The sequence below is a fragment of the Camelus bactrianus genome, chromosome 8 (assembly GCF_048773025.1).
Source record: "Camelus bactrianus isolate YW-2024 breed Bactrian camel chromosome 8, ASM4877302v1, whole genome shotgun sequence".
Lineage (NCBI taxonomy): Eukaryota > Metazoa > Chordata > Mammalia > Artiodactyla > Camelidae > Camelus > Camelus bactrianus.
The window spans coordinates 14,342,962-14,366,312 of record NC_133546.1 but is presented as its reverse complement, the minus strand read 5'-3'; the positions used below and the strand labels follow the sequence as shown (position 1 = coordinate 14,366,312).

The 23,351-nt window shown below is 42.5% G+C and overlaps 1 protein-coding gene and 1 pseudogene across 5 annotated transcripts; one reads left to right on the top strand and one right to left on the bottom strand.

Moving 5' to 3' along the window:
- Nucleotides 1-472: 472 nt before the first annotated feature.
- On the top strand, nucleotides 473-22,900 carry IYD (iodotyrosine deiodinase). 5 transcript variants are annotated; one of them, XM_074368165.1, is made up of 7 exons: nucleotides 473-739; nucleotides 9,950-10,141; nucleotides 12,002-12,161; nucleotides 16,349-16,505; nucleotides 18,327-18,497; nucleotides 18,871-18,941; nucleotides 22,559-22,900. In XM_074368165.1, exons 1-6 carry the CDS (start codon nucleotides 562-564, stop codon nucleotides 18,895-18,897), a joined length of 885 nt encoding a protein of 294 aa, XP_074224266.1. In that variant the 5' UTR covers nucleotides 473-561; the 3' UTR covers nucleotides 18,898-18,941; nucleotides 22,559-22,900. The 5 variants fall into 5 exon arrangements, with proteins under 5 accessions (XP_074224266.1, XP_045380592.1, XP_045380593.1 ...); XM_045524636.2 differs by having other exon boundaries at nucleotides 22,313-22,900; XM_045524637.2 differs by lacking the exon at nucleotides 22,559-22,900 and adding an exon at nucleotides 19,518-21,714.
- LOC123619844 (translocon-associated protein subunit alpha-like) lies at nucleotides 6,997-9,334 on the bottom strand (annotated as a pseudogene).
- Nucleotides 22,901-23,351: the final 451 nt, after the last annotated feature.

Sequence of the window (23,351 nt, the reverse complement as noted above, 5' to 3'; positions counted from 1 at the left end):
AACAGGATCACGTATATGCTGTATATGTTGGCTCAGGCTTCATTAAAAAAATAAGTAAATAAAACCTCAGGGCAGTGTTTCCCAAACACGCTATTTTAAAATGCAGACTATCAGACCTCTTTCCTGGAAAATTTCTTTCAGCAGATTTGAGTTGGTGTCTGGAAATCTGTTCTTTAAAAAAAAAAAGTTCTCCAGGTGATTCTTAGCCCCAGGCAATTTGAAGACACATTGCTCTCAGAAAATCTACAAGGAGGAAGATTAAATGCCTTTCACCATTCCTGGCAAGATCTAGTGCACTAAAGTGTCCTCAGATCTTGGCAATTATTGTCTAAGAATATATTGATTGAGCACACAGTTTAAAAAAGTGCACGCATCCATGCACTACCAAACCCACAACACACCCTGATGCACATGCCTGTGATCTTTGCACCTTTGCAAAGTCCTCGTAGAATCAGAGTTCATTTTGTTCCTTGCCTCTCCCGGCATTCCCCATTCCTGCCCCTGTTTGTTTAAATCCCGGCCTGGGAAGTATGGGCACCATTCAGGGTCAGCCTGACGACCATGTTTCTTCTGACTCCAGTCCTGGTAGCACTTGTCAGCATTTTGATGGTGTGGATCTTTAAAAATTCTGATGGAGGCACCGAGCGAAGGAAGGGGGAGGCTAGAGCCCAGGCCGAGGCTTGTCCCTGGGTGGATGAAGACTTGAAAGACTGCACTGACGTCCACCAAGTGGAGGAAGGTAAGGACACTGGCTGTACCGCTCAGCTGCCACCTTCTGCATTGTTATGATGAGGGCAAGTCGATGGCAGGGCTTGTGGAGAGGAAGAAACATAGGCAGGTCATCGTCAACCTCTCTTGTGCAAACAAATTAGTGTGTGATGGAGACTGGTCATTTCTCTCAAGTGGTCAGCTTGTCACCTGCTGGCACGAACCCCCTTTTATTCCTGGATTCTCAGTAAAAAGCTATAGGGGGGCTGACATTTTCCCTGGCTCCAGTCCTGTTCTGGATGCTAAAATCTTTCTGAAGGGGCCTGTCACAGGCTGGGGTGGCCGTGGGTTTAGTGGTCAGGTTTAGATCAAGAACTTTGAAGTCAAAAAGGAACACCGGCCTACGGGCTCGCTACCTCTCTATGGGTTAGAGGCTGCTGTCCTCAAAGCTGAGCATCCAATTCAGTAGACAAGGCAATAAACAGGCAACTGATAAGAGTAAAACAGAGATGAACAGGGTGGAACTGATGATAAGGTGTTTTGAGAAGGCTTGGGAGTGGGTGGTGGAGCAGTTAGAAAAAGAATGAACCGGGGCTGGTAGATGAATGAGATGAATAGCAAAGGGTAGGAGGCAGCTCAGGCGAGAGGCACAAAAAGAGCCTCAGTACAGGGACTGGTACTGGCAAGGATGCTGATAAGTCGGGAGGATTGTACTCACCAGGGAAAGGGCAAAAATGAAATGGGGTATTGAGGACAGTCTGGGGATGCATGACCTGAGAAAGAAGAGATAATAGAGGAGGCAGGAAGGAAGGGAGAGGTTCTTAAAGAGCCTTGAGTAATCCGTGTTTGAGGTCTGTCTGAGGTGGGTTTGTAGGATGGATTTGCTTTGGAAGAGGCTCAGTGACTCTCAGCCAGGCTAGTAATGCCTCCACCCTCCCTCTGACAGAGGCCACCTGAAGGTGTGTGTGTGTGTGCACGTGTGTGTGTGCGCCCGTGTGTGTGTGTATGTGTGTGTGGAGAAGAGAAGGGATTCTGCTACTGAAGGAACATGAGGTGGATTTGGTAACAGTAAATAAATACCAGATTCAAACCAATTGGATAATTAACAATGAGACAAAACAGTAAAATAAGCATGGTAGGCCATTGTAGTGTGAGTTAAGGAACATACAGGTGCCTCTGCCTGCTCTGATTCACAAAGAATGTCTGTTCCATCTTCACAGATCAGGAAATCAGCAAATGTGTGGGCCGGTGAGGGAATGGCGGTTGGGGCACAGAAAGGACATGCTGAGTAGATGGCAGACACATACTTCCTCTGGGGACCAAATATGGTGTCCTGTTAATGCTGTCAGTTCCCTGTTTATCTGTAGCGTCTAAGGTTTAAGGAGGAGAAATGGCTGGCATTTAATCTCAAAGTGGAAACCTCAGATTGTTTCCCTAAAACGAACCAAAAATCCAGCACAAAAATTCTCTAGTCAGGCCCAGATTCCTGACAGTTCATGGAACTGGAAATAGGAGAAGAAGATATGGGAAGCACGACTCACTAAGATATGTCCGTTTTAATGTTAGTGAGGATTTTTCTTCCCTTAGTGTCATTAGCCATCCACAAGCTATTATTCTAACTGAAATTTTGATTGTCACAGTCACTGCTAAAAAGATCATTGTTAAAATTTTTATCTAGTGTGGGTAACAACTGAGAATAAAAATGTTCCCACAAACTTGGGAACAGACAGATTTTTATGCACCCATAAGCAGCTGTCAGAATTGGTTTCAAACCTGTTCAATGGATCAATGACAACTCATCTCAGTAAAAGCTTAGGGAGTCAACCAATCAGGGGTGGATTCACTCCAGTACCAGCCCCTCTGAGTGCCAACCAATCAAAAACAGTTTCAGTGTAGTAACACTGTCCCTAGAGATGACATCAATGCTCTTGTGTAAGTCCTGGAAGTCCACCAATCCCTGAACTCCGTGCTTCCCCACCAAGCAGTGTGCTGGAGCTAGGCTGTGGAGCCGGCAAGATCCAGCTGTTAAATATGCAGGAAATCCTGGGCCATTTGTTCAATTATCAGTAGCTTGAAGTCAGGCCATGATGGGAATATTTACTCCACTGGAACTGGTAAATGCTGTAAATCAGGGCTCTCGCCTGATTAGAGAACTGGTTTACCAGCACACCACTGACAAAAACACTATATAAAGTCAGCATTCTCCTGTGTTCACAGAACATGACCAGCATAGCTTTCCTTTGCTATAGGAGTAATAAATTCAGCTTCATCTTTGCATTTCATCATCATTTGACACACTCACGTATGAATGCTTCTGAATGATTAATTTTAAAAGGTTTGTTTACCAGGACTCCTATAAGACATTATGGTTCCAGGACCAAGGGGAGGGAGGTTAGAATTCAGATGAGAGAAGATTAGAGAAGGGAAAGGAATTGAATGAAGACATTGTCCTTGGGATTGAACCTGAGTGAGTTCTTCTAGGGGGAGAGTGAAGATTAGTACAGGACACTGGGGACACCACGAAGAGGTGAAGGGGCTCAGAAGTCTTGTCAGCTTCACCCAGAATAGCCCTGCTGTATTCAAGGTCTTTCTATCTGGACACTCCCAGGCTCCCTGGCCCCCACCCACCCCGACTGCTGCTAGTGAAATCATCAGCCTATACTGCAGTGAGGGAGTTGGATGGCTGAGAGGCCCGTGTAGAAAGCAGAGTGATGGTTGAGGCCTTTGGGTAGGAGGAGTCCTCAGGACAGGTGTTGCTCCCATCCCCACCTTCAGAATCTGTCTCCTACAAGAGCTGTGTCACCCTGAGGCTTATTAATATTGCTGCTTAAGTTTCCCCCAAAATTGCAAGGAGGGAACAAGGAAGACTTGACACAAATTGGCCTTGTCGTTTCCCAGCTAGAAAATATTTGTCCCATTTGCAAAGATTTTGAAGTAGAACTGCAGAAACACAAAACCAATTTATGGAGAGATGCAGCCAGAAAAATGCCTCCAAGTCAAACATTAAAGGATAGACGTGGCCTAGAATTTCTTAGCCATTAAACCTAATTACGGAGCAATTCAAGGTTCCTTGGCATTAAAGCAGTGATGAAAGGCCAGTTGGTCTTGGTGTCAATAGCAAACCTGGCGTGTGGCAGCACAGAACCTATATTAAAAAGCAGAGCATCATAGCACACATTTATTTTGGAATAGGTGGGCTTTGCTGCTTGAATGAACCTCCCAGAGTGGCTTGGCTGGTCTGGGGTGGAGGCAGGACAGCTGTGGAAGGAAGCTCTTCTGTCCCCTCTGGTGAGGGTGGCGTTCCTCGGGCGCAGTCAGGAGTTCAAGAGGAAGGACAGAGTGGTACCTCTTGTACTGCTTCATGGCCCTTGATCCTTGGAGCTTTCTCTCCAGGCATGCCCCTTTTCCTCAGACCAAACATGGACTTTCTGCCCTGGGAGAGGCTCAGGGATAGCAGTCCCCCTGTGCCTTGGAGGGCTCTTCAGGACACTCCAACCCAGCACTGGTTGGGACCATTTGTCTGCCCTGCTCGGAAATAACGGCTGCGCTGATGAAGTTCAGGCAGCGGCCCGTCCTTCTGCTAGAGCAGGAGGCTGCCCGGGACTTGAGAGGCTGCAACACTGCGGAGTCATGTCCCCTGGCTGCCTTTAGATTATACAATGCTCAACGGACCGGAAGTCAGGGAGGTCTTTTGTGCATTGGTTCATTTACTACTTACTGACTTGGAGAGGTTGGCAGACTTCATAATAAAGGGAGGGGAAGTTTCACTGGGATTGAAAGTCTTTATTGACCCATTTGATAAAGTTTGGGGTTGATACTAATGATACCTGGGCTGGATACAGAGTGGATTGTTAGAAAGCTGATAGGCGTCTGTTGCCACTCCTCCATCACACCTACTTCCTTTTAACTTAGTAACTGGGCCTCCGCATTAAATGTGTAGAGTGTGGGCCCCAGCTGCTCCAGCTCGCAAAGTGGGAAAGGAAGTTTCTCACACTAGCACTGAGCTAACCTTGGTAGCTGTTAGTACGGTGCTTGGGCTCTCAGTCTCTTTGAAGTTCTTATTCATTCTGTTCCCTCTTGGCTTCTTCTCCCCATCTGCATGTACCTTGGATTGAAGTGCGTGGATGTGCCTGTGGGAAATGGGTTCTCTTCCACCCGGAACGTCCCAGACCCACAGGGCCAGGCCCTCTCTCTTTTTGGTCTCTTTTCTCTGTTCCTATTGTCATCCTCATCTTTATGTGAGGGCTCCCAAAGTGACCTCTCGCCTTCTGGACATTTAATGCAGTCCCCCTTATCCTCAGGGCATATGTTTCAAGACCCCCCAGTGGATGCCTGAAACCGCAGATGGTATTGAACCCAACACATCCTATGTTTTTTCCTATACATATACATACACACCTATGATAAAGTTTAACTTAAATTAGACACAGGAAGAGAATATCTGAATTGTCAGCATCACTACTCATGTGCTTTGGGGCCATTACTAAGTAAAAAGTAAAATAAGTGTTACTTGAACACAAGCACTGTGGTACCCTGACTGTCAATCTGATAACTCAGAGGCTACAAGGGACTAACTGGGGGGATACGGTGGACAAAGAGATGATTGACATCCTGGGTGGGATGGAGCAGGACAGGTGTGAGATTTCACCGTGTTACTCAGAGTGGCACACAATTGAAAATTTGTGAATTGTTTATTTCTTGAATTTTCCATGTAATATATTCAGAACACAGCTGACCATAAGTAACTGAAACTTCAGAAAGCAAAACTTGTGCTAAGGGAGGACTACTATATTGGGAGAAAAAACACTGACTTAGCAGTTAGGTAACCTAGATTATAGTTCTGGCTGCATAAGGATTACTGCGTGGCCAGGACAAGTTAATTGTGCCCTTGATTCCTATTCCTACTTCTGCTCCACCTTCCCCAAATGGTTCATCTCTTGTGCTCTCATCTCACCTAAGAAAATATCGTGTCTTTGCTCTTTTTCTCAGATGTCCTTATCTAAGAGTTGTGGTTAGTTGATCTACCCTTGGTTTTTTTGGTAATTCATTTCTATGGCCTTCTTGTTAAAACAAACAAACAAACAAAACCTCTTAGCCATGAAATGCACAGAACATAGAAAATCTACACAGAACATAGATGAATGGCTTAACAAATAATTTTAAAGCAAAAATCCATGTAATTATCACTTAGGTCAAGAAATATACATTTCTAGTACTCCATAGTCCCCTACATGTTCCTTCCCAGTCATAACCTCTTCCATATCTGACAGAAGTAGCTATTATTTCGAATTTTGTGAAAATTACTTCTTTGCTTTTTTCTTTACTGATGTATCACCTATGTATGCATTCCTAAACAGTAGAATTATATTGTTTATATTCTTTCCACTTGCTTCTTTTGCTTAATATTGTATTTGTAAAATTCATCCAGGTTAGACGTGTTACTGGAGATCATTCACTTTCACTGCTGTATAGTATTCCATTTCATGAGTATATCACAATTTATTCACTCTACTGTTGATGAATATATGGGCTATTTCTAGTTTAGGATTATTATAACCCATGCCTCTATGAACATTTTAATACTTGTTTTGGGTACCCATGTACATGAGCTTCTCTGAGGCATATGTGGAATTGCAGGGTTATAGTGTGATTGGCATGGAAATGTACCACCTAGATTCCCCTTCAAGGACTTGCTGTCCCTTCTGCTGGGAGTGCTATCAGCAAACAGCCTTCAACTGTCAGCATCTTCCAGGGTTTACCCGTACTGCCTAGCTGCCTTGCCCAAGATCCTGCCTTTCTCAGGGTGGCCCAAATCCAGTGACTGATTGGGTCAGTGGTATAAAGGCCCAGTCATTTTGGGAGCACTAATTTGGGACAACTCTGATGGGCTATTTTTGTCCCAAAGAAGCTCTTGCTTTTGGTTAAGCCATCACTCAGACTTGCATTACAGCTAGACTTCTCCTTTTGTCCAGTCCTTTTACTTTCCTCTTCCTTTCCCAGGTTTTGATCCCAGAAGTACTTCCTATAAACATCCTACACACTAGTCTCAGTCTGAGTCTGCTTCCTGGAGAAGCCAAGTAGAGACTTGTAGAATATATATATTTAAATATATATATTTAATTTCACTATATAATGCTGAGTTTTAAAATCTGTGGATTGATGTCTTTCAACAATTTCAGAAAAATTTCAGCCATTAGCTCTTCAAATATTACCTCTGTCCCATTCTCCTTCTCTTCTCTCCTTTTCTTCCAGGACTCCAATTAAATGGCTAAACCTTACATTTTTTGAGGTCTAGAATACCATTACCTATTTCCAGGGAATATTCACATTTGTATCTACCAGTTGGGCAACACTCTAATACTCTGGGGAAACTTCAATCTGAGGTCAAGGCTGAGGACTCACAGGATGTTACCGCAGGCTCTTAGACATCAGGGCTGGCTTACGTAAATTTTACTCTTACTATTGCAACATAACCTTCAGGCCCTGGGTGGCCCTGGGGTTTTGACTTTTATCACCATCCTTTTGTCTCAGCTCAGCCTCATAGCTGTTTCTTGGTAACTGGAAAATGTTCTCTGGACAGTTGAGTGCTGGTCTACCTCTGTGGGTACTAACTTTCATCTAGATTTTGACTGTGATGTCCCACAGGCACAGATGAGCTCTTTAGTACTTAGAAGAAAATGCTTAAAATTATATTCTACTAAGAATATTAACTTTCTTTAACTTGGAGGGTTCATGCAAATTATGTAAATAACCATTATTGGAAGTGAAACTCCTTTAGTAAATGCCACAACAACCTTACCACAACCACAACATCAGCTAATCTGCACATCAAAGTGGATTCGTATCTATGCAAAGAAGAAAGCAACAACAAGTTGTTTTCATCACACAGTTGAAGGTGTGGGATGTACATCCTATCAGACAAATATTCGTTGGGTTTTGGGTGGTCATCAATGAGGAAGATATATGACAGCATCATATTCAGTTCTCTAAAGACACAGTTTAGGTAGTATTAATAATAATTCAGGTAAGGCATACACATGCACACAAATGTTAATGGTTTAAAAATCTAAATTTGTTACTTTATGAAAGTAAGTATGGAGCATTTTCAGCACTTTTTTCATTGTGGACTCTGATATCTGTTCTTATCTAAGTGGGAATTGCCTCCTACTGGTAATATGGCTTCTCTACACCAGTTTTCATCAGGCTGAAAAACAGAGCAGATTTAGAAAAAGCAAAATTGTGTAAAGGAACTCATTAGATTTCACTGATATATTCAGTGTATATTTCCTGGGTAGCCATCTTGGTGAAGCCTTATTTATCTGATTTCAAGTTCCCTGAAAAATCCAACTAGTATCAATTCATTCTGATTTGATGTACTGAGATCCACTTTCTGTCCTGCCCTCTTTTTGATGTTTTTTGCCTCCTAGATTCTAGGAATTGATGAAGTTCACCAACAACCAGAAGTCCAAGACTAAATCAAGATAAGCAAGGAATATATGTATATATTCTCCATCCAAAGCATTCCTATTTTCAATAATTTTAACTATTTCAAGACAGCATCTTGGAATTTCTTTCTGTTGAAATCTTTGTAGTTCACATTTAAGTCTTTGTAGTTCAAACCAAAAGTAGTGTCTACTCATGGTTCTGAAAGGAATGAAGAAACACGTATTCAGAGGTAGAGCTGTGACATTTTGGATATGTAACCAACAATTCTGAGAATATTGGAATGAAGCGTCCGGGGATTCAACAGTAAAGTCTTCTGAACCCTTGTTTAAAAAGCCTCCCAGGAACTTCACAGCGCTGTTTGTTGCTAAACCTAGTAATCTTAGTTGTTTTACCTTTTGCGTCTGATAATTCCAATATTTGGAGACTTTGAATGTCTGACTCTATTTTAAAAAATCAATTCTGCTCTTTCTTGCTCAAGATGTTTTGATTTTGTATATCTGGTTGTATTTGGTGGGTTGCTGATAATTGTACTTAGAATTATTTGTATATTGGTATTTACTTCTGCTGAACAATGTTTTTGGTTTTTTTTCCCAAGCAGGAACACCTTGTTCCAAATTCAAGTTTGAGGCAGGATCCACTGAAATGCTATAACCCCTTGGGGGCTGATTTATTTATGATTCTTGCTTTTTCTAAGGATGTAGTCTTGAGGTCCTGGCTTGTTAGACTTCCCATTGTACATGGGCCTGGGCTTTGATTTCTGCCCCTCTTAATCCCTGAAAATATAAAACTAAAAATTCAGATTTATTGAGACTGACAGATACTATCAGGGTGAGTGCGGCTTCTGTGCTAATTTACCTCTGCAGGTTCATACTTTCCCTTCAGGTTTGCCCTGGGGATTTCTTACTATGTTGTCAGCCATTCATTGATTTTTAAAAGGGCTTTTAAAAAACTACTTTATTTTGAGATCTTAGTGGTTTTCAGCCAGTGGGAGATTGTTTCAAATAAGGTAGTTCACAGTTAATAGAAATTTGTATTTCTCATCTTTGTGTAGGTAAAAATTTTCTTTTTCTTGATTTATAACCAGCCTGGAGTTTGAAGGACAGTCAAGATCCGAGTGCAGCCTTCTGTAGATCTATTCTTCTCATTTTTTGGTTGATGTTTTATGAAACCTTACCGACATTTTTGAGAACTTCATTTCCGTCTCCCCAATGGCCACCTTATGAATATAGGCCAGGAAAATAGTTTTCCATCTACCCTTTGGGGTCTCTAGGCTGAGACCCCTGCCGCTGTAATGAAAGCAGATTAACAAGAGAAAAACAAACAGAAGTTTAATAGCATGTGTACCTCTTGTGCACATGGGAGAGACCCAGGAAAACTGAGTAACTCCCCCAAACGGCCCTAAATACCATCTTCAAATAAAGACAAAAGAAACATGTTGGGGGCTGGGGAGAGCCAGTCATGGGAGGTCATCAGGAAAAGACAGTAAGCGAGGGTAAGTTTGTTTCAGAGATTTAAGTCCACATCTTCTCTATTTAAAAGAGTTTCTTGTGATTTTGAGTCATCCTTCTCTTCCTGGTACAGAGAGGGAGACACTTCCAAATGGAGGTTTCCTTTGTAAACGTTAATGTCTCTTGCAAAAGGGTGACTTCTACTCTGCTTTTCGGGGCTTCTCCTGTGTCTGCCGTTTCCTAAAAATAACCAACTCAAAATAATTCTTACACTAAAAAGGCATATTTTGGGGGGCATATCCAAGAGAGGTCATTTAATTCACAGTCTTTCTTGTTCTTACCTGCAGATGCCAATGGATGGCAAGAGTCAGAGGAGGACGTTGAACACATCCCATTCTCCCATACCCGTTATCCTGAGAGGGAAATGGTTCGGAGATCCCAAGAATATTACGAACTTCTCAGTAAGAGACGGTCTGTTAGATTCATAAGTAATGAGCAAGTCCCAATGGAAGTCATTGATAATGTCATCAAAGCAGCAGGTCTGTAATTGCACATTGGGTCCTTCAGAACATCAGTTGCAAATGACAATATCTATTCAAACACAGTGAATAAAGCCTGGAGAGATATGTTTATCTATAAAGTCTAACCCAGGTGTTGACTACTGCCAGGAACATAATGATTTCCACTTTCCACAAACATTCAACTATTACAAACTTCTTGAGAGCAGATGTGACAATGGTTTAAAACTTCTGAAATTATTCAATATTATAAACTTTTATTAAAAATGAAAATGTCTGAACACACTATTACACACTGGAAGAGAAATATCCTCATATTTTCACCTCTCCTTAAAACACACGCACACACACACACTCACTCACATTTACACATTCCCTTTTTTGGAAACAAATTTCTTACATTACATATCGTGGTGTTCTAATACTGTATGCTAATGAACTGGCAAAATTTATTCATATGAACTTCCAAAGTAAATCAAAGCAAGGCAAACCTATTTTCAACGCAAATTAATATCCCTCCAGAAGAATAAATGAGAATTATAAAAAAAAGGAGGAGGAGATAAAAGAGAAAGATCCCTATTTGAGAGTCTCCTCTGATTGGATTCTTATTCCTGCATAATTCGCATTTAAATTCATTTGCAGAAATTATCGCATGACCATTGTAAATTCATTGCCCAAATGAAAGAGAAGAAAGAATAAAACATTTCATTTCAGTTAAGAACACAAATGCACTAGACTGTTGAGTCCTTCATCTCACTAATAGCAGTTACTGGATTTCTTCTGTGTATATATCTGTACCTAAATATGTGTGTGTGTGCATATGACATTCAGATAAATTTGGCATAATTAAAAATATTAGGAGACAATTTATTTCTTATGTTTAGTGAAACAAATATTTAGTGAACAGACAACATGCAAAAAGTGAACTGGAGTCACTATGTTCAGAAATGGGGTTTGTGTTGAGATTTGACTTTTTAATCATGCCCTCTGTACTGTGGGGACTGGTAGTTGCGAACCAGAACCCCATTAAGGCTGGCAGGCCTGAGGCCCCTCCTGTAGAGTTTATGCCATTAAGTTACTCACTAGGAAGAAAGGAAAACTTGCTTCTGAAGTATCTCCCCAGCGGATCCCTGTGTGCTACTTCTAGGAAAAATAGGGCATTTCTAGGACAGAGGGGTGACACCCAGATCAGAAGCTGGCCCAGGCCCTGGCTGGAATCTCAAAGGAAATTCAAGCTCCTTGGATCCCATGACACACTCTGAAGTTCTCTCTGGGACACTGAGACTGGCTCGATTGCGGGCAGAGCTTCCCACGGCCTGTGGGAGCTGGAAGACCGGCTGTTGTGTGTAGGAGCGCCCAGGGCCAAGAGTTCTCATGCATCCCCAGCAAGACCACCAACCCACAGCGCCGCACTCAGAGCAGTTTACAATTTAGTTGCCTTCCGGAGGGTACTTTTGAAACCATTTTACCATTTCAGTTTTATCATTTCCAATAACCCTCACAACTTTATCAAGAAACAAAACAAAACAAAAACAAACAAACAAACAAAAAGAAACAAAACAAACGAAATTGGGGGATTTTAGCTGTCAGAACTTCCCCTCTGAGGCCCCTAACTGGTCACAGTATAGTTACTTAAGGATGTTTTCTCCCATATAATAAGAGGAACATTGATAAATCCCCACAGCCCTGGGACTACCGGCCTTGATCCCAGTGAGTTGGTCTGGAGACTCTCACAGTGACATCCCAGAGGCTTCTGCCAGGCGCTCTGTGTGCCGGGTGATCTAACTTCATCCTGAGCAAATATGAGTTATATTTATTCTTAATTAACAGCCTCACATTTTCCACAGTTTTAACTATTGATTTTAACTTAATTGGTGACAGGAACAGCCCCAAGTGGGGCCCACACAGAGCCCTGGACCTTTGTGGTTGTGAAGGACCCGGACACGAAGCATCAGATTCGGGAGATCATTGAGGAGGAAGAGGAAATAAACTACTTGAAGAGGATGGGTCCTCGATGGGTTACAGACCTGAGGAAGTTCAGGTACAAAAGTGGATAGAAATAGGGGTGTTTGGTTTGGCTTCTTAAAGTGAAGTAACTATGACTGCAGGTTTTGTTTTATGTGCTTTAAAGTTGCATTCGACTGTGGGAGAAATTATGGACGTTAAGTCGGGCGTCCCTGCTGTAACTAAGTTGAGCAAACATATTGGGCAGGTGATAGGAATGCTGGCTAGAATCAAATCTGGGTTCATGTCTTAGCTCTGATTTTCCAACTGCAAGACCTCGGGCACTTTATTTGTGCATTAGTCTGGATTCTCCAGAGAAATAGAATCAATGCAGAGAAAGAGAGACACAGAAAGAGAGACAGAGAGAAACACAGAAAGAGATTTATTACAAGGAATTGGCTCACACAGTTATGGAGGCTGAGAAGCCCTGACCCAGTCAGCAGGCTGGAGACCCAGCAGAGATGATGGTATAATTCCAGCCTGAGTCCAAAGGGCTGGGAGCCAGAAGAACCAACGATGTACATTCCAATCCACATCTGAGCCCAAAGGCAGGAGAAGACTGAGATTTCAGCTCGAAAACAGTTAGGCAGAGAGAGAAAATTCTCCCTTATTCCACTTTTTGTTGTTCTATTTGGGGCTTCTGCAGATTAAATGAGGCTCACAAGAGTGCTTGGGTTTATATATGAGGTCTACCATGTATTAACCTCTTTGTGCCTCAGTTTCCTCATCTGTAAAATGGGGATAAGTCTAGCATCCACTTCATTATGGAAGTTAGGTGAGCTTGTCAGCACCCAGAACAGTGATAAGGACACATAGTAAGGGTCATGACGTGGGTAAATAAGTAGGTTCTGACCCAAATACTTATTAGTAAATAAAACTTTGAGGACTTAACTTTTCTCCCACCTGGAAGGTAAGATCATAAAATACTTCTCAGGTTCTTGAGTGAAATAAATTACATTTTATTATAATGATCACTTCTTCCACAGGATCTGCTTAAGCAGGCTTTAATTTTAGTCCATGTTTAGTGACAGCACAAATTTGGTACAAGTATGATACCTGTTAGGCATTAGTGACTTTGTGGGCTTCCTTCTCTCCAGGAAAGAAGTGGGTTGTGACTCAGTGTAACTGGTTTTACCACAGAGCCTCAGTGTCTCAGAGCAGGGACACACAAGGTTTCTATTTTCCTTAGTAGCTACAACTAACCATGCCATATTTAGCCCTCTTTTCCCATCAAGGACCAGTCACCCTACACGGTATCTAGGATCGATTCCATAATTTCTGAGTCATCTGTAATTAAAACAGTCCATTTTTCAGACTCAGCCTTGTCACTTTAAAACATCTGCCACAGAGTGCCCCTTACAAAGGCTGCCCGCCCCACAGTGGCATTTCCTTTCTGCTCTAATCTCTTCTCAGAGTGAGCATGGGGGGGGGGGAATGGGACACAGATGTGGGCCCTGACCTCAGACAGCCCCGAAGGGAAGCTAGCTCGTGTCCTTGGCACGTAGGATGAAGGAAGACACATGCCTCTGGCTGTCCACGGTGGGCCTTTTGTGGCCAGTTCCGATACCAGCCGCCCAGCAAGCACTGTGCTCCCAGCGTAGGAAAGGGCGATGGGGCTGCAGTCTGGGGGTAAAGCGGAACTGGTCCCCCAGTGGTTAGCGCCAGGTGGTGAGAAGGAATGGCCTCTTAGTTCTGCTCCTGTTTTGTTTATTAGGCCGCAGAGGATAATTTTTTTCCAGAGATATTTAAACCCTACTGAAATGGATGTTTACTGGTGGTGTAACTTACTGCCATGTTCTAGATGTGCAGGAAGTGAATAATGAATATGTAAATCTCATTCAGTAGTCATGAGAAAAAACAGGGTGGGTAAAGACAAGTTGAATTTCTGCCCTTAGAGAGATGCTGTGCTGTGTGTGTGCAGCACATACAAAATGCAGCCGGTCCCCATCCCCTCCCCAGCTAAGGCAGCAGGAGTTGCTCTCTCATCTACATGCTCAAAGCACCTAATTACACCTTCTATGAACTTAAAGTAGTCATCACCACGTAGTTATTTTCATTATTAGCTTACTCTTCTTCTCATTTTATAGGCCCTATTTTAGAAACCTTTGTTGTACACCAAGATACTCTTGAAATTCCAATTAACATTACAGGCTTTCGCTGCAGACAATACACATACACACACACACACTTACACATGAAAAACTCTAGGGTCCAGGGACATCCAGTTTAAAAAATGTCTTACACCTCCTAGCACAGCACTGATGCCTAGTAGGTAACTGAATAAATGTTTGTCAAATTGAATTACAAACGAACATATGTCCTGATACCCAGTTTGAGTAAACTCTGAAAGTCAAAGCTGTCATCAAAGGCTTCATATGCAATCTGGACCCGACCTACCTGTCAAGTCTCCCCCTCCTGCTGCTGGTGTGAGCCCTCCACCCCAGACAGAAGTGCCCCTTGTCCTTTTCTTATCAGGCCTTGGCACGTTACTGTCTTTTATATGATGTCATAATAAACTCTTTTAAAATTGAACAAACCCAAAAGATTAGTTACTAATGTATGCCCAGGCAAAATAAATAAATACAAAAATTGGTAAAAGTGACTCCCCTGTCTCCGAACCTGGGTAAACTGCTTGTTCTTCATCTTGTATTTAAAAATTGTTTTGAATTATTCACTGTAAAATAATCCTTAGTAGTAATAGTAATACTAACTAACACATCCACAGCACGATGTGCTAGTTAGTCTTCTAAGCACTTGGTCTGTTTTGATTGATTTCACCGTCACAGTAACTGTTCGAGGTGAGTGTACAGTCGTACATTTTACACACGAGGAAACTGAGCTGTGAGATGGTAAGCAGCTTGCCCAACACGGCAAAGCTAGTTGACGCCAGAGTTTTTCTTCCCTAAACTATTAACAGTCTCCCTTTTTGTAAAGAGAGAAAGAAGTGATGCTAGTTAAATGCGAGCAAGCTGGTTGAAGAACGGTAAAGTCGTTTTAAAGTGTAACGTATAGAAGTTAGGAGTGTCAGAGGAACCACAGAAAGACGCACACGTGAGCTGAGTGTGTTTTAAACAAGGCAGCATAATTAAGCTAAAAATGAAATAAATGATGACTAGCTTTTGCTTATTGATGACATAATATGTCCTAAGAAAAATTCCAATGTATAGCATTGTATGAATATCTTTCCTTTGAATGTCTGTGCTAGAATAAAGCTTTCTCTGAAGTGCATAGGTAGGGTAATGAAATAAAGAGGTACTCGTGGCTGGAAAATGAAAATTGAAACTCAGCATTTATACCTCACTTGAGTAATCTCACTCCCACAAAATTTTCCTTCCTTTTCTCCATAACTAGGCTAAGAGCATCACCATCTGCCCACCTGGAATTTCGTTCAAACTCACCGCCACCTTTTCCTTCTCCCTTGCTCACTCCTGTGCCAGTCTGTCAGCTCCAGCGTCTACAGTGCCCCAAGTTCTCCTGGGCTATTGCCACTGTCTCTTGTCTGCTCCCCTATGAGCTGGTCCCTTGCCCACACCAATACGCCTCTTTCTGAAACAGATCTGATCATGTGATGCTTCTGCTCGGAAGTTTGTGATAACTTTCTATTACCTACTGAACAGAGTTCATGACCCTGCAAACTCTGTATGAAGACTGCCAGCCCACCCATGCCCCACCATGCACACCATCCTCCAGCCTACCGGGCTTCTGAAATTCCCTGGCCGGCCAAGCATTCTCCTTCCTGACTGCCCTTTACTCATCTCTTCGCTGGGATGCCCTCCCCAATGCCCCTTCTCTGCTTGGTCTTCAGCGCCCAGCCTCAAGAGAAACTTTGGAAACATTCTGACAATCTTCTTATTCAAAACTAACATTTCCTTTTTGGGCTCCTAATGCGCTTGGCTTATATTTCTTTAATAACACTTACCAGGTTTTATTTTGATAAATTTGGCTTCCTGTAGGTTATAGGATCCATCTTTGTACCTTTTAGCATTTCACGTCCCTTGCCATAGTAGGCCCTTATTAATGCCTGTTTATTGACTTTGGATAGAAAAAGATGAATGTGACACAGACTAAAAAAAAAAAAAAAAAACTCGCTCTTTTTCAACTTAACCTCCCCCCTAAACAGGTAAATATTTTTATTTTCAATGTCAATAAGTTAAGGCAGTAAAAAGAGAACAAAAAACCATTAAGAGAAAATATTCGTCTGAACCCTATGTTTCCCCTATTTAGGACCAACTGGATTAAAGAGTACTTGGACACAGCTCCTGTTTTGATTCTCGTTTTCAAACAAGTACATGGTTTTGCTGCAAATGGCAAGAAAAAGATCCACTACTACAACGAGATCAGTGTTTCCATCGCCTGCGGCATCCTCTTAGCTGCCCTGCAGGTATGTTACCCTCCCGCTCAGCCCAAGAGAGACAGGTGATACTTAGCAGCCAAATGCAGTTTTGTTTGCAAATTTCAGCTGAGTTTCTGGTTCAGGGACGTTGGGAACTTATCTAACACTGAATTCCTAAGTAACGGATGTAAAAACTGACTCTGGAAACCTGGATTGGTGAGTATGTGGTTCGAACAAGCTGGAATCCTTCCTTGAAATTTACTTAGAACATCATTTAAAGGTCAAAAGAATGGTCGTTGTGTTGGCCTTCACCTGTAATGACAGGAAACGTTAAGGGCTTTGGTAAACACACAAGAAGAGCTTCAGATTCTGAAGGTTTCAGGGATTAGCTTCTTAGTTTTGTTTACTTCTGTCTGAGCCAGTGGGATGATTACAAAGTTAGAAGGGGGACCCTATCATAGAGCTCCTTTCCTGAGAAGTTGAGCTTACATTGTACTGCATTAGAAAGATGTCCACGTGCTTAAAAAAATTCCATCTATATAGTAGTTAAAGCAATGCCAAGCATGAAATGGAGCAGGATTGAGGTCTGCCTTTTGCAAGATTCAGCTCATTCACCGAACAAATATTTTCTGAGTTCTTTCTATGTGGCAGATCCTAGGAGTCACCAGGATAGTCGCCTTGAGAACTGTATGTTCTAACAGGGACTGGGGTCCTGGGAAGTGTTGGAGCGAGACATTAAGCACATGAAATAAATAAAGCCAACAGGATTATAAGAGTAAATGAGCCTATTTCCAAGGGACAATTGATTAAAAAAAAAAACTATATGCTTCTTCAGTATCTCAAAGGAAAATGTGTATGCAGGAAACCCCTTGCAAATGATAGTCCTTGTGACAAAAGAGGAATGTGTTTTCAGATTACTTGAAAAATGGCTCCAGAGGAGCTGGCATCCTATTTCCCTCCTGATGTTGTAACAGATAAATAAAGGGGTCGCTGTCCAACGTCAGACCACAGGGCACAGCCACTCATCTTAGTTGGGGTCCCCAAAGAAGCTGTTTAGGCCTGGAGCGAGCTCCCTTCACTTCTGTGCCTTCAAATCAGCAACTTTCCCCACTTTGCTGTTGAGTTTGCTGCCCTCTGGCTTTCTGTAAGGCATAATTCTGAGCATGGGTCTGGCTTTGTGAGGGAGGAAAGAATCTTCCTGAAGACAGATTGCACAGGGACTGGAGGCGTGCAGGCCTCTCAAAGGCAGTTCCAGAACCTCCTACTGGCCCAGGCTTCACAGTGACCATCTGACTGGAAGAGCAGGGGGCAGAGAGAGCCAACTGGGAAAGTGTCTTGAAGCCTCACATGATTTTTATTAGATGTTTATCACTCGAAGGGACTGGGGAGAGGTTAACGGAGTATTTCCTCTACCTCCAATGTAGCCTTTGACCACTGGGTCTTCCGCCACTGGACACAGGTGTTTGCAGCTGGGGGTGATGCTCTGCTTCCATTGCCGGTTATATAATCATAGGAACTCCCTTTCGTTTTTCCATTCCTTTGGTGTAGTTGGATCCCCCAAATTTCTTTCCATGAAATAACCATTCTGATTTCTTAAGCATCAGTGGAAGATAAAACTGGTATTTTCTTCTTTGAGAAGTTTTCTACTATTTGGTTAAAAGAAGGTGGGGTCTGGGGAGGTCGAGGGGAACCTATAAGACTCAAGATACCCATTGCCTGAGCTGGTACCCTGTCTGCTGCCCAACTTCAGGGAAATGATGGGCCAAGCAGATGTAACAGGGACTAGACCGTGGCCAGGCTGGAAGCAGAGCTGGGATTTTTGCCTGCTGACTTTTAAATGTTTTTTTTTTTTTTCCTCTCCTGTTGTAGAACGCAGGACTGGTGACTGTCACGACCACGCCTCTGAACTGTGGCTCCCGTCTGAGGGTGCTCCTGGGCCGCCCTGCAAATGAAAAGTTGCTGATGCTGCTTCCCGTGGGGTACCCCAGTGAAGATGCCACGGTGCCTGACCTCACACGGAAACCCCTGGATCAGATCATGGTGACTGTGTAGGAAGGACCCTGGCAGGGAGATGCTGGAAGGCCTTGCCACCACTGTTCCTCTTGGGTGTACAGATGCTCTTTCCCTGGGTGTTGGGTCTCCCCTGCACTCCACTCCACAGGGGTGGCCACTCAGTGCTCAAGAAACCCTTCCACTTTCTCCAGCACTTTGAGTCCTAGAAGCCCTGCTTCTGACAGTGTGATTAGCTAAACATAGAGTAAGAGATGAAAAAGTATGTTCTCTCCCATTTCTTGCCCACTTTGGAAATGCATTAAAATTTTACTAAGAACATGCCCTAGTTTTTAAGTTTTTTAAATTGTTCCAGAAAAATCACTGGTGACTTTTTCTTTTACTTTTTTCTTTTTCCCTCTAGCTCTTTTACTTTTTAAAAACTTCATAGAGGACAGAATTATCAGAAATTTTAACGTAGCCCCAAGAATTCAGGTATGTGATGATTTTTTTTTTTTTTGATGGAGGTACTAGGGAATAAATCCAGGACCTCCTACATGCTAAGCAAGTGAATTTTAATTTACACTGATCAAACGACCTTCTGCCCTCGGCTTTCTGGTGGTTTTTAGGCAAGGATGTGCTTTTGAGATACACTCTTCCTGAACTTCATGGATATTCCACCAGTTTTTAATAAGTGACCTTTGAAATAATTAAAATGTCTCAAGCGCAGAATAGAACAGTGTGTGCTTGCGTAAGTGGGTCGGACTGGCAACCATCTGGACACATTAATGGCTAGTTGCCCTGACCAGTGTGTGTTGGAGCTGGCTCGCACCAGCTCACGGAAGCTGAGTGTTACATATTCGGGAATTTTGCAAGCCAGTGATTAAACCATTTGGAGCTTGAAATTGCCCATTGGGGGAGTACTTACACCATCACAATGGGCAGACATACAAATCAGGGTTTGCTTTCTTTTTCTTAAAGAGAACTGCTTTCCGTACATGAGGGAGCACTAACTGTGTCCCCCTTCTTTTCTACTCTCTGCCATGAAACACGCTTATCCTTTTTCTCCAGATGGCAGTCACGCTGTTTGAAACTGATGGGGTCACAATGTACCAGGAGGCAGATGCCAGTTTTTGTCTTTCACCAATGATCTTCTGTCTTCTCTACCAGGAGCGCTGCTCACGCAGGTGCATTCGTAAACATAGCTCAGATAACTGCTCATCAAGCAACTCTACTCATCTCTCCATCCCCTCCCACTGTCCTTTTTCTCTTCTATTTTTTTAAACTCAGTTCCCTCCAGAAAAATTGCTCCTGCCTCTCTTCCTTTCATTTGCGAGTCACATCGTGCATTGATAAGATCATTGATGGTATCACTGATAAGAGTCAGAGCTGGTGACAAGTCTGTATCAGAGACAATGAAGACTTTTTCCGTTTAAAATATAATTTGATATTACAAGAACTTATGCTGTTGATCTCTTTAGTACCCAAAAGTCTCTTTTAGAATCTCTAAAATCTTCCATCTAAATCTTTTATCTCTAAACATGCTTTCCCCAAGTCTACACATTTTACTAAATGCAAAATTTCTTACATTTTGTTTCTACTCTTTTAAAAAAATTATTAGTGTTGTGATAGGTATTTTTCTTGTCTTTATGTAAATGAGCATTATTTTAACTACGTTGTGGCTTTAATTAGACTTATGTGAGCTGAGAACGTAATCACTGTAACTCACGTTGTTTTTAACAGGAAAAAGATACTCTGAGTTGCACTTTAGCATCACAGTGCAAAGAAAGCAAAGTTGTATTTATGAATTTCTTTTCTATTTCTTACATTTTGGAACCATTTGAGCCCAGGGAGTTCTTTGCTAGTTTTAGTCCACCCTGCTGAGAGGCTGAGGGTACCTTGCCTGTTGGGCACGGGGTGGAGAGGGAATCACCAGTGGTGGGCAGGGGTCTTTTAAGTACAGTCACTTGAAGGAAAGTGAAAGTTCAAGCACAAGGTAGGGCCCTTGAGCAAAAAGTTGATCTGGTTGCGTTCTAATCACATCACCCAGACACACCACCCTTTTTCCTGGATGCTCGGCAAAGTTGCAAAGGTATAGATTTGGGGAGAGCTACAGCTGGCTTTCTTTTTGAGGGGTGGAACTACTAGTAATTTTTAGTCTGGACAGCACAGCATAGATGAGCCTGGGTTCAAGTCCCCTCCTGGTGCCCATAAGCTGGGTGGCGGTGGAGAACTGAACTTTTCTCAGCCTCAATTTCTTCATCTGTGAAATGAAGATGAACACAGTGCTTATCTCAGGACTACTGTGTGACTGCGTGTGATGGTTCCCATGGTTCCCGGCATACGGTGGTAAAACTTAGTGTTAGCTTTTCCTCTGGGCTCTTGATATTATTATTAGTGTTATTATCACTATTATTAACCCTACGTGCCATGCACATTTGACCCCATTAAAAATAAAATGGCACCCCTTAAAAGCCTTGCCCTTCATGCACTAAATCATCTTAAACTGTAAACGCAGCGAAGGAAGATCCCACAACCGAAAACCCTCTTTCCCATCTTTCCCTCTCTCTCAATATACATGCAACCCATGTATGACAGCTGCTCCCAAGGTATCTGCCATCCCCATTTGTTAATCATCTCAGCATTTTGTCACAGACTGGCCCTGTACAAGCTCTCTTGTATCCTTTGCTTCTTTCTGTTCTCTGCATCTATTTTTTCCCTCTCACTTTTCACAGTTATAAACCCAGCTGGCCTTTCTGGCTTCTTCTGTCCTCACCACCTGCTCTCCCCCATACATCATTCTGATCCTGGTAATAAAGGCCTAATAATAACAGGTGAAGGGAGGCCTTTCTTAACAGGTGGGGGAGGGGAGAGGGGAGGAGATTGTGTAGCCTCATATGTCAATATCACCATCAAGGTCGTGTCCATGAGACAGTGGGGGCAGCGGGTGTAATGCTTAAGCATATGAGCTTAGGAGTCACACAGCCTGGGTTCATATCTCCGCTCTGTCAGGGATCTAAAGGGGAAAATTCTTAATTCTTATTTTTTGGTTGGCTTTATTCCTTTGATAACTATGTAAGCTTGAAAAGCTAAAGCTCTAAACGTTCTTAGAAACAATGAACAGTACATATATGTAAATTTTAAAAATATGTGCAGTATATTGTGTATATGTATTTACATGCAACATACTGTATATGTGCAGTCAAATTGTAACAATTCTACCTAATAAAACTGAAAAATGAAGAAATTTTTAAAAAGAGGAAAATTCTATTTCCCTGGTAATCTTGAGCTAGTTGTTTAATTAAGCCTCTTATCCGATGCATGAAATGGGGTGAATCATACTTACCTCATAGAGTTTAGCACAGCACCCGGTACACAGCATTTTTACATGATAGGAGTTCAGATTGCGGTGGTGATGGTTGGCACCACTGTCATTGTAAGGCAGCCCTGCTCTGGGTTCCAGGTGGGCAAAGGTAAGAAGAGTGGAGGAGGGGCACCCTCCCCTCAGAGGAGAAGCCTGGCAGGGACTCAGGCGGCAGCTGAGGGCCAGGTGGAGTTGGACCAGAGCGGGTCAGCCTCACCAGGACAGAGAGCTTCTCAGGAAACACCACCACTGGGAAATGCCTTTTTTTAATTTGCTGTACAAGTTAATGTTATTGGTTTGAGATGCAGTCAGGTAGTTACTGTTTGCATGCATTTTTAACATTTTTATTTAAAAATCATGATGGAAAGTTCTGTCTGTCACCTTAACTCAGTGATAAACTCTTAGCACATCATTAAAGAAGGAGAACGGACACTGAGTTCCTCCTGTTGGGATGCAATATGCCGGGGTCAGCATCACTTATGAAGTGTTCTTTGCCCAAAAGGTCTGAGCAGAAACCAATCAAGTCTCTACACCTAACTCCCAGTTTACAGTTAATGCTGAGGTTAGAGAAACAAGCCAATTGACATGATGGAAGAATCAGAAGAACCCAGAATATGGACCATTCTACAAGAAATAGGCCTAGACTCTCCAACAAGTCAATGTCATGAGAGGGGAGAAAAAACCAAGAAGGACTGTGACAATCAATGACTCCAACACTTCTGGGACTTAAAAGTTTATTTCTTGGCAGGAAAAGCACCCACAGGCCCCCACAACCCTCCAAAACCATTGCTCTCCCTGGGGTGACTCAGCTGTCTTGTGACTTTACTGTCCAGAGCACACTGTCTCCTCACTTGGGGGAAGAGAAAATTGGAGGTACGTACCCAGTGATTACAGACCTTGGCCCAGGAACGTCTCCCTCACCCTCACAACCCGAAACCTGATGTGACCGAAACTAGTCACATCGCCTCATCTGAAGATCAAGAAATGTCACCCTCGTCTGGAAGGAGGGGAGGCTGAGAGCATTACAAATCTCTTTCCCCCAAACAAACACCTTTGACCTTAGGAAATAAAGCTGGATATAACAAAAAAAGTGTTTTTTTCTTATTAAGTCGTATGAGCTGCTTATATATTCTGGAGATCAAGCCTTTGTCGGTTTCATTTGCAAAAATTTTTCTCCTATTCCGTAGGTTGTCTTTTTGTTTTACTTATGGTTTCCTTTGCTGTGCAGAAGCTTGTAAGTTTCATTAGGTCCCATTTGTTTATTCTTGCTTTTATTTCTATTACTTGAGTAGACTGTTCTAGGAGAACATTTTTGAGATGTGTGTCAGATAATGTTCTGCCTATATTTTCTTCTAGGAGGTTTATTGTATCTTGTCTTATGTTTAAATCTTTGATCCATTTTGAGTTTATTTTTGTGTATAGTATAAGGGAGTGTTCTAGCTTCATTGCTTTACATGCTGCTGTCCAGTTTTCCCAACACCTTTTGCTGAAGAGACTGTCTTAATTCCATTGTATATTCTTGCCACCTTTGTCAAAGATTA

Excerpts from the sequence above, each read along its gene's own strand:
- IYD (XM_074368165.1), top strand. The coding sequence starts at position 562 with ATGTTTCTTCTGACTCCAGTCCTGGTAGCACTTGTCAGCATTTTGATG. Across the intron at positions 740-9,949 it reads CGTCCACCAAGTGGAGGAAG|ATGCCAATGGATGGCAAGAG; the intron begins GTAAGGACACTG and ends TCTTACCTGCAG. Across the intron at positions 16,506-18,326 it reads TCCTCTTAGCTGCCCTGCAG|AACGCAGGACTGGTGACTGT; the intron begins GTATGTTACCCT and ends CTCCTGTTGTAG.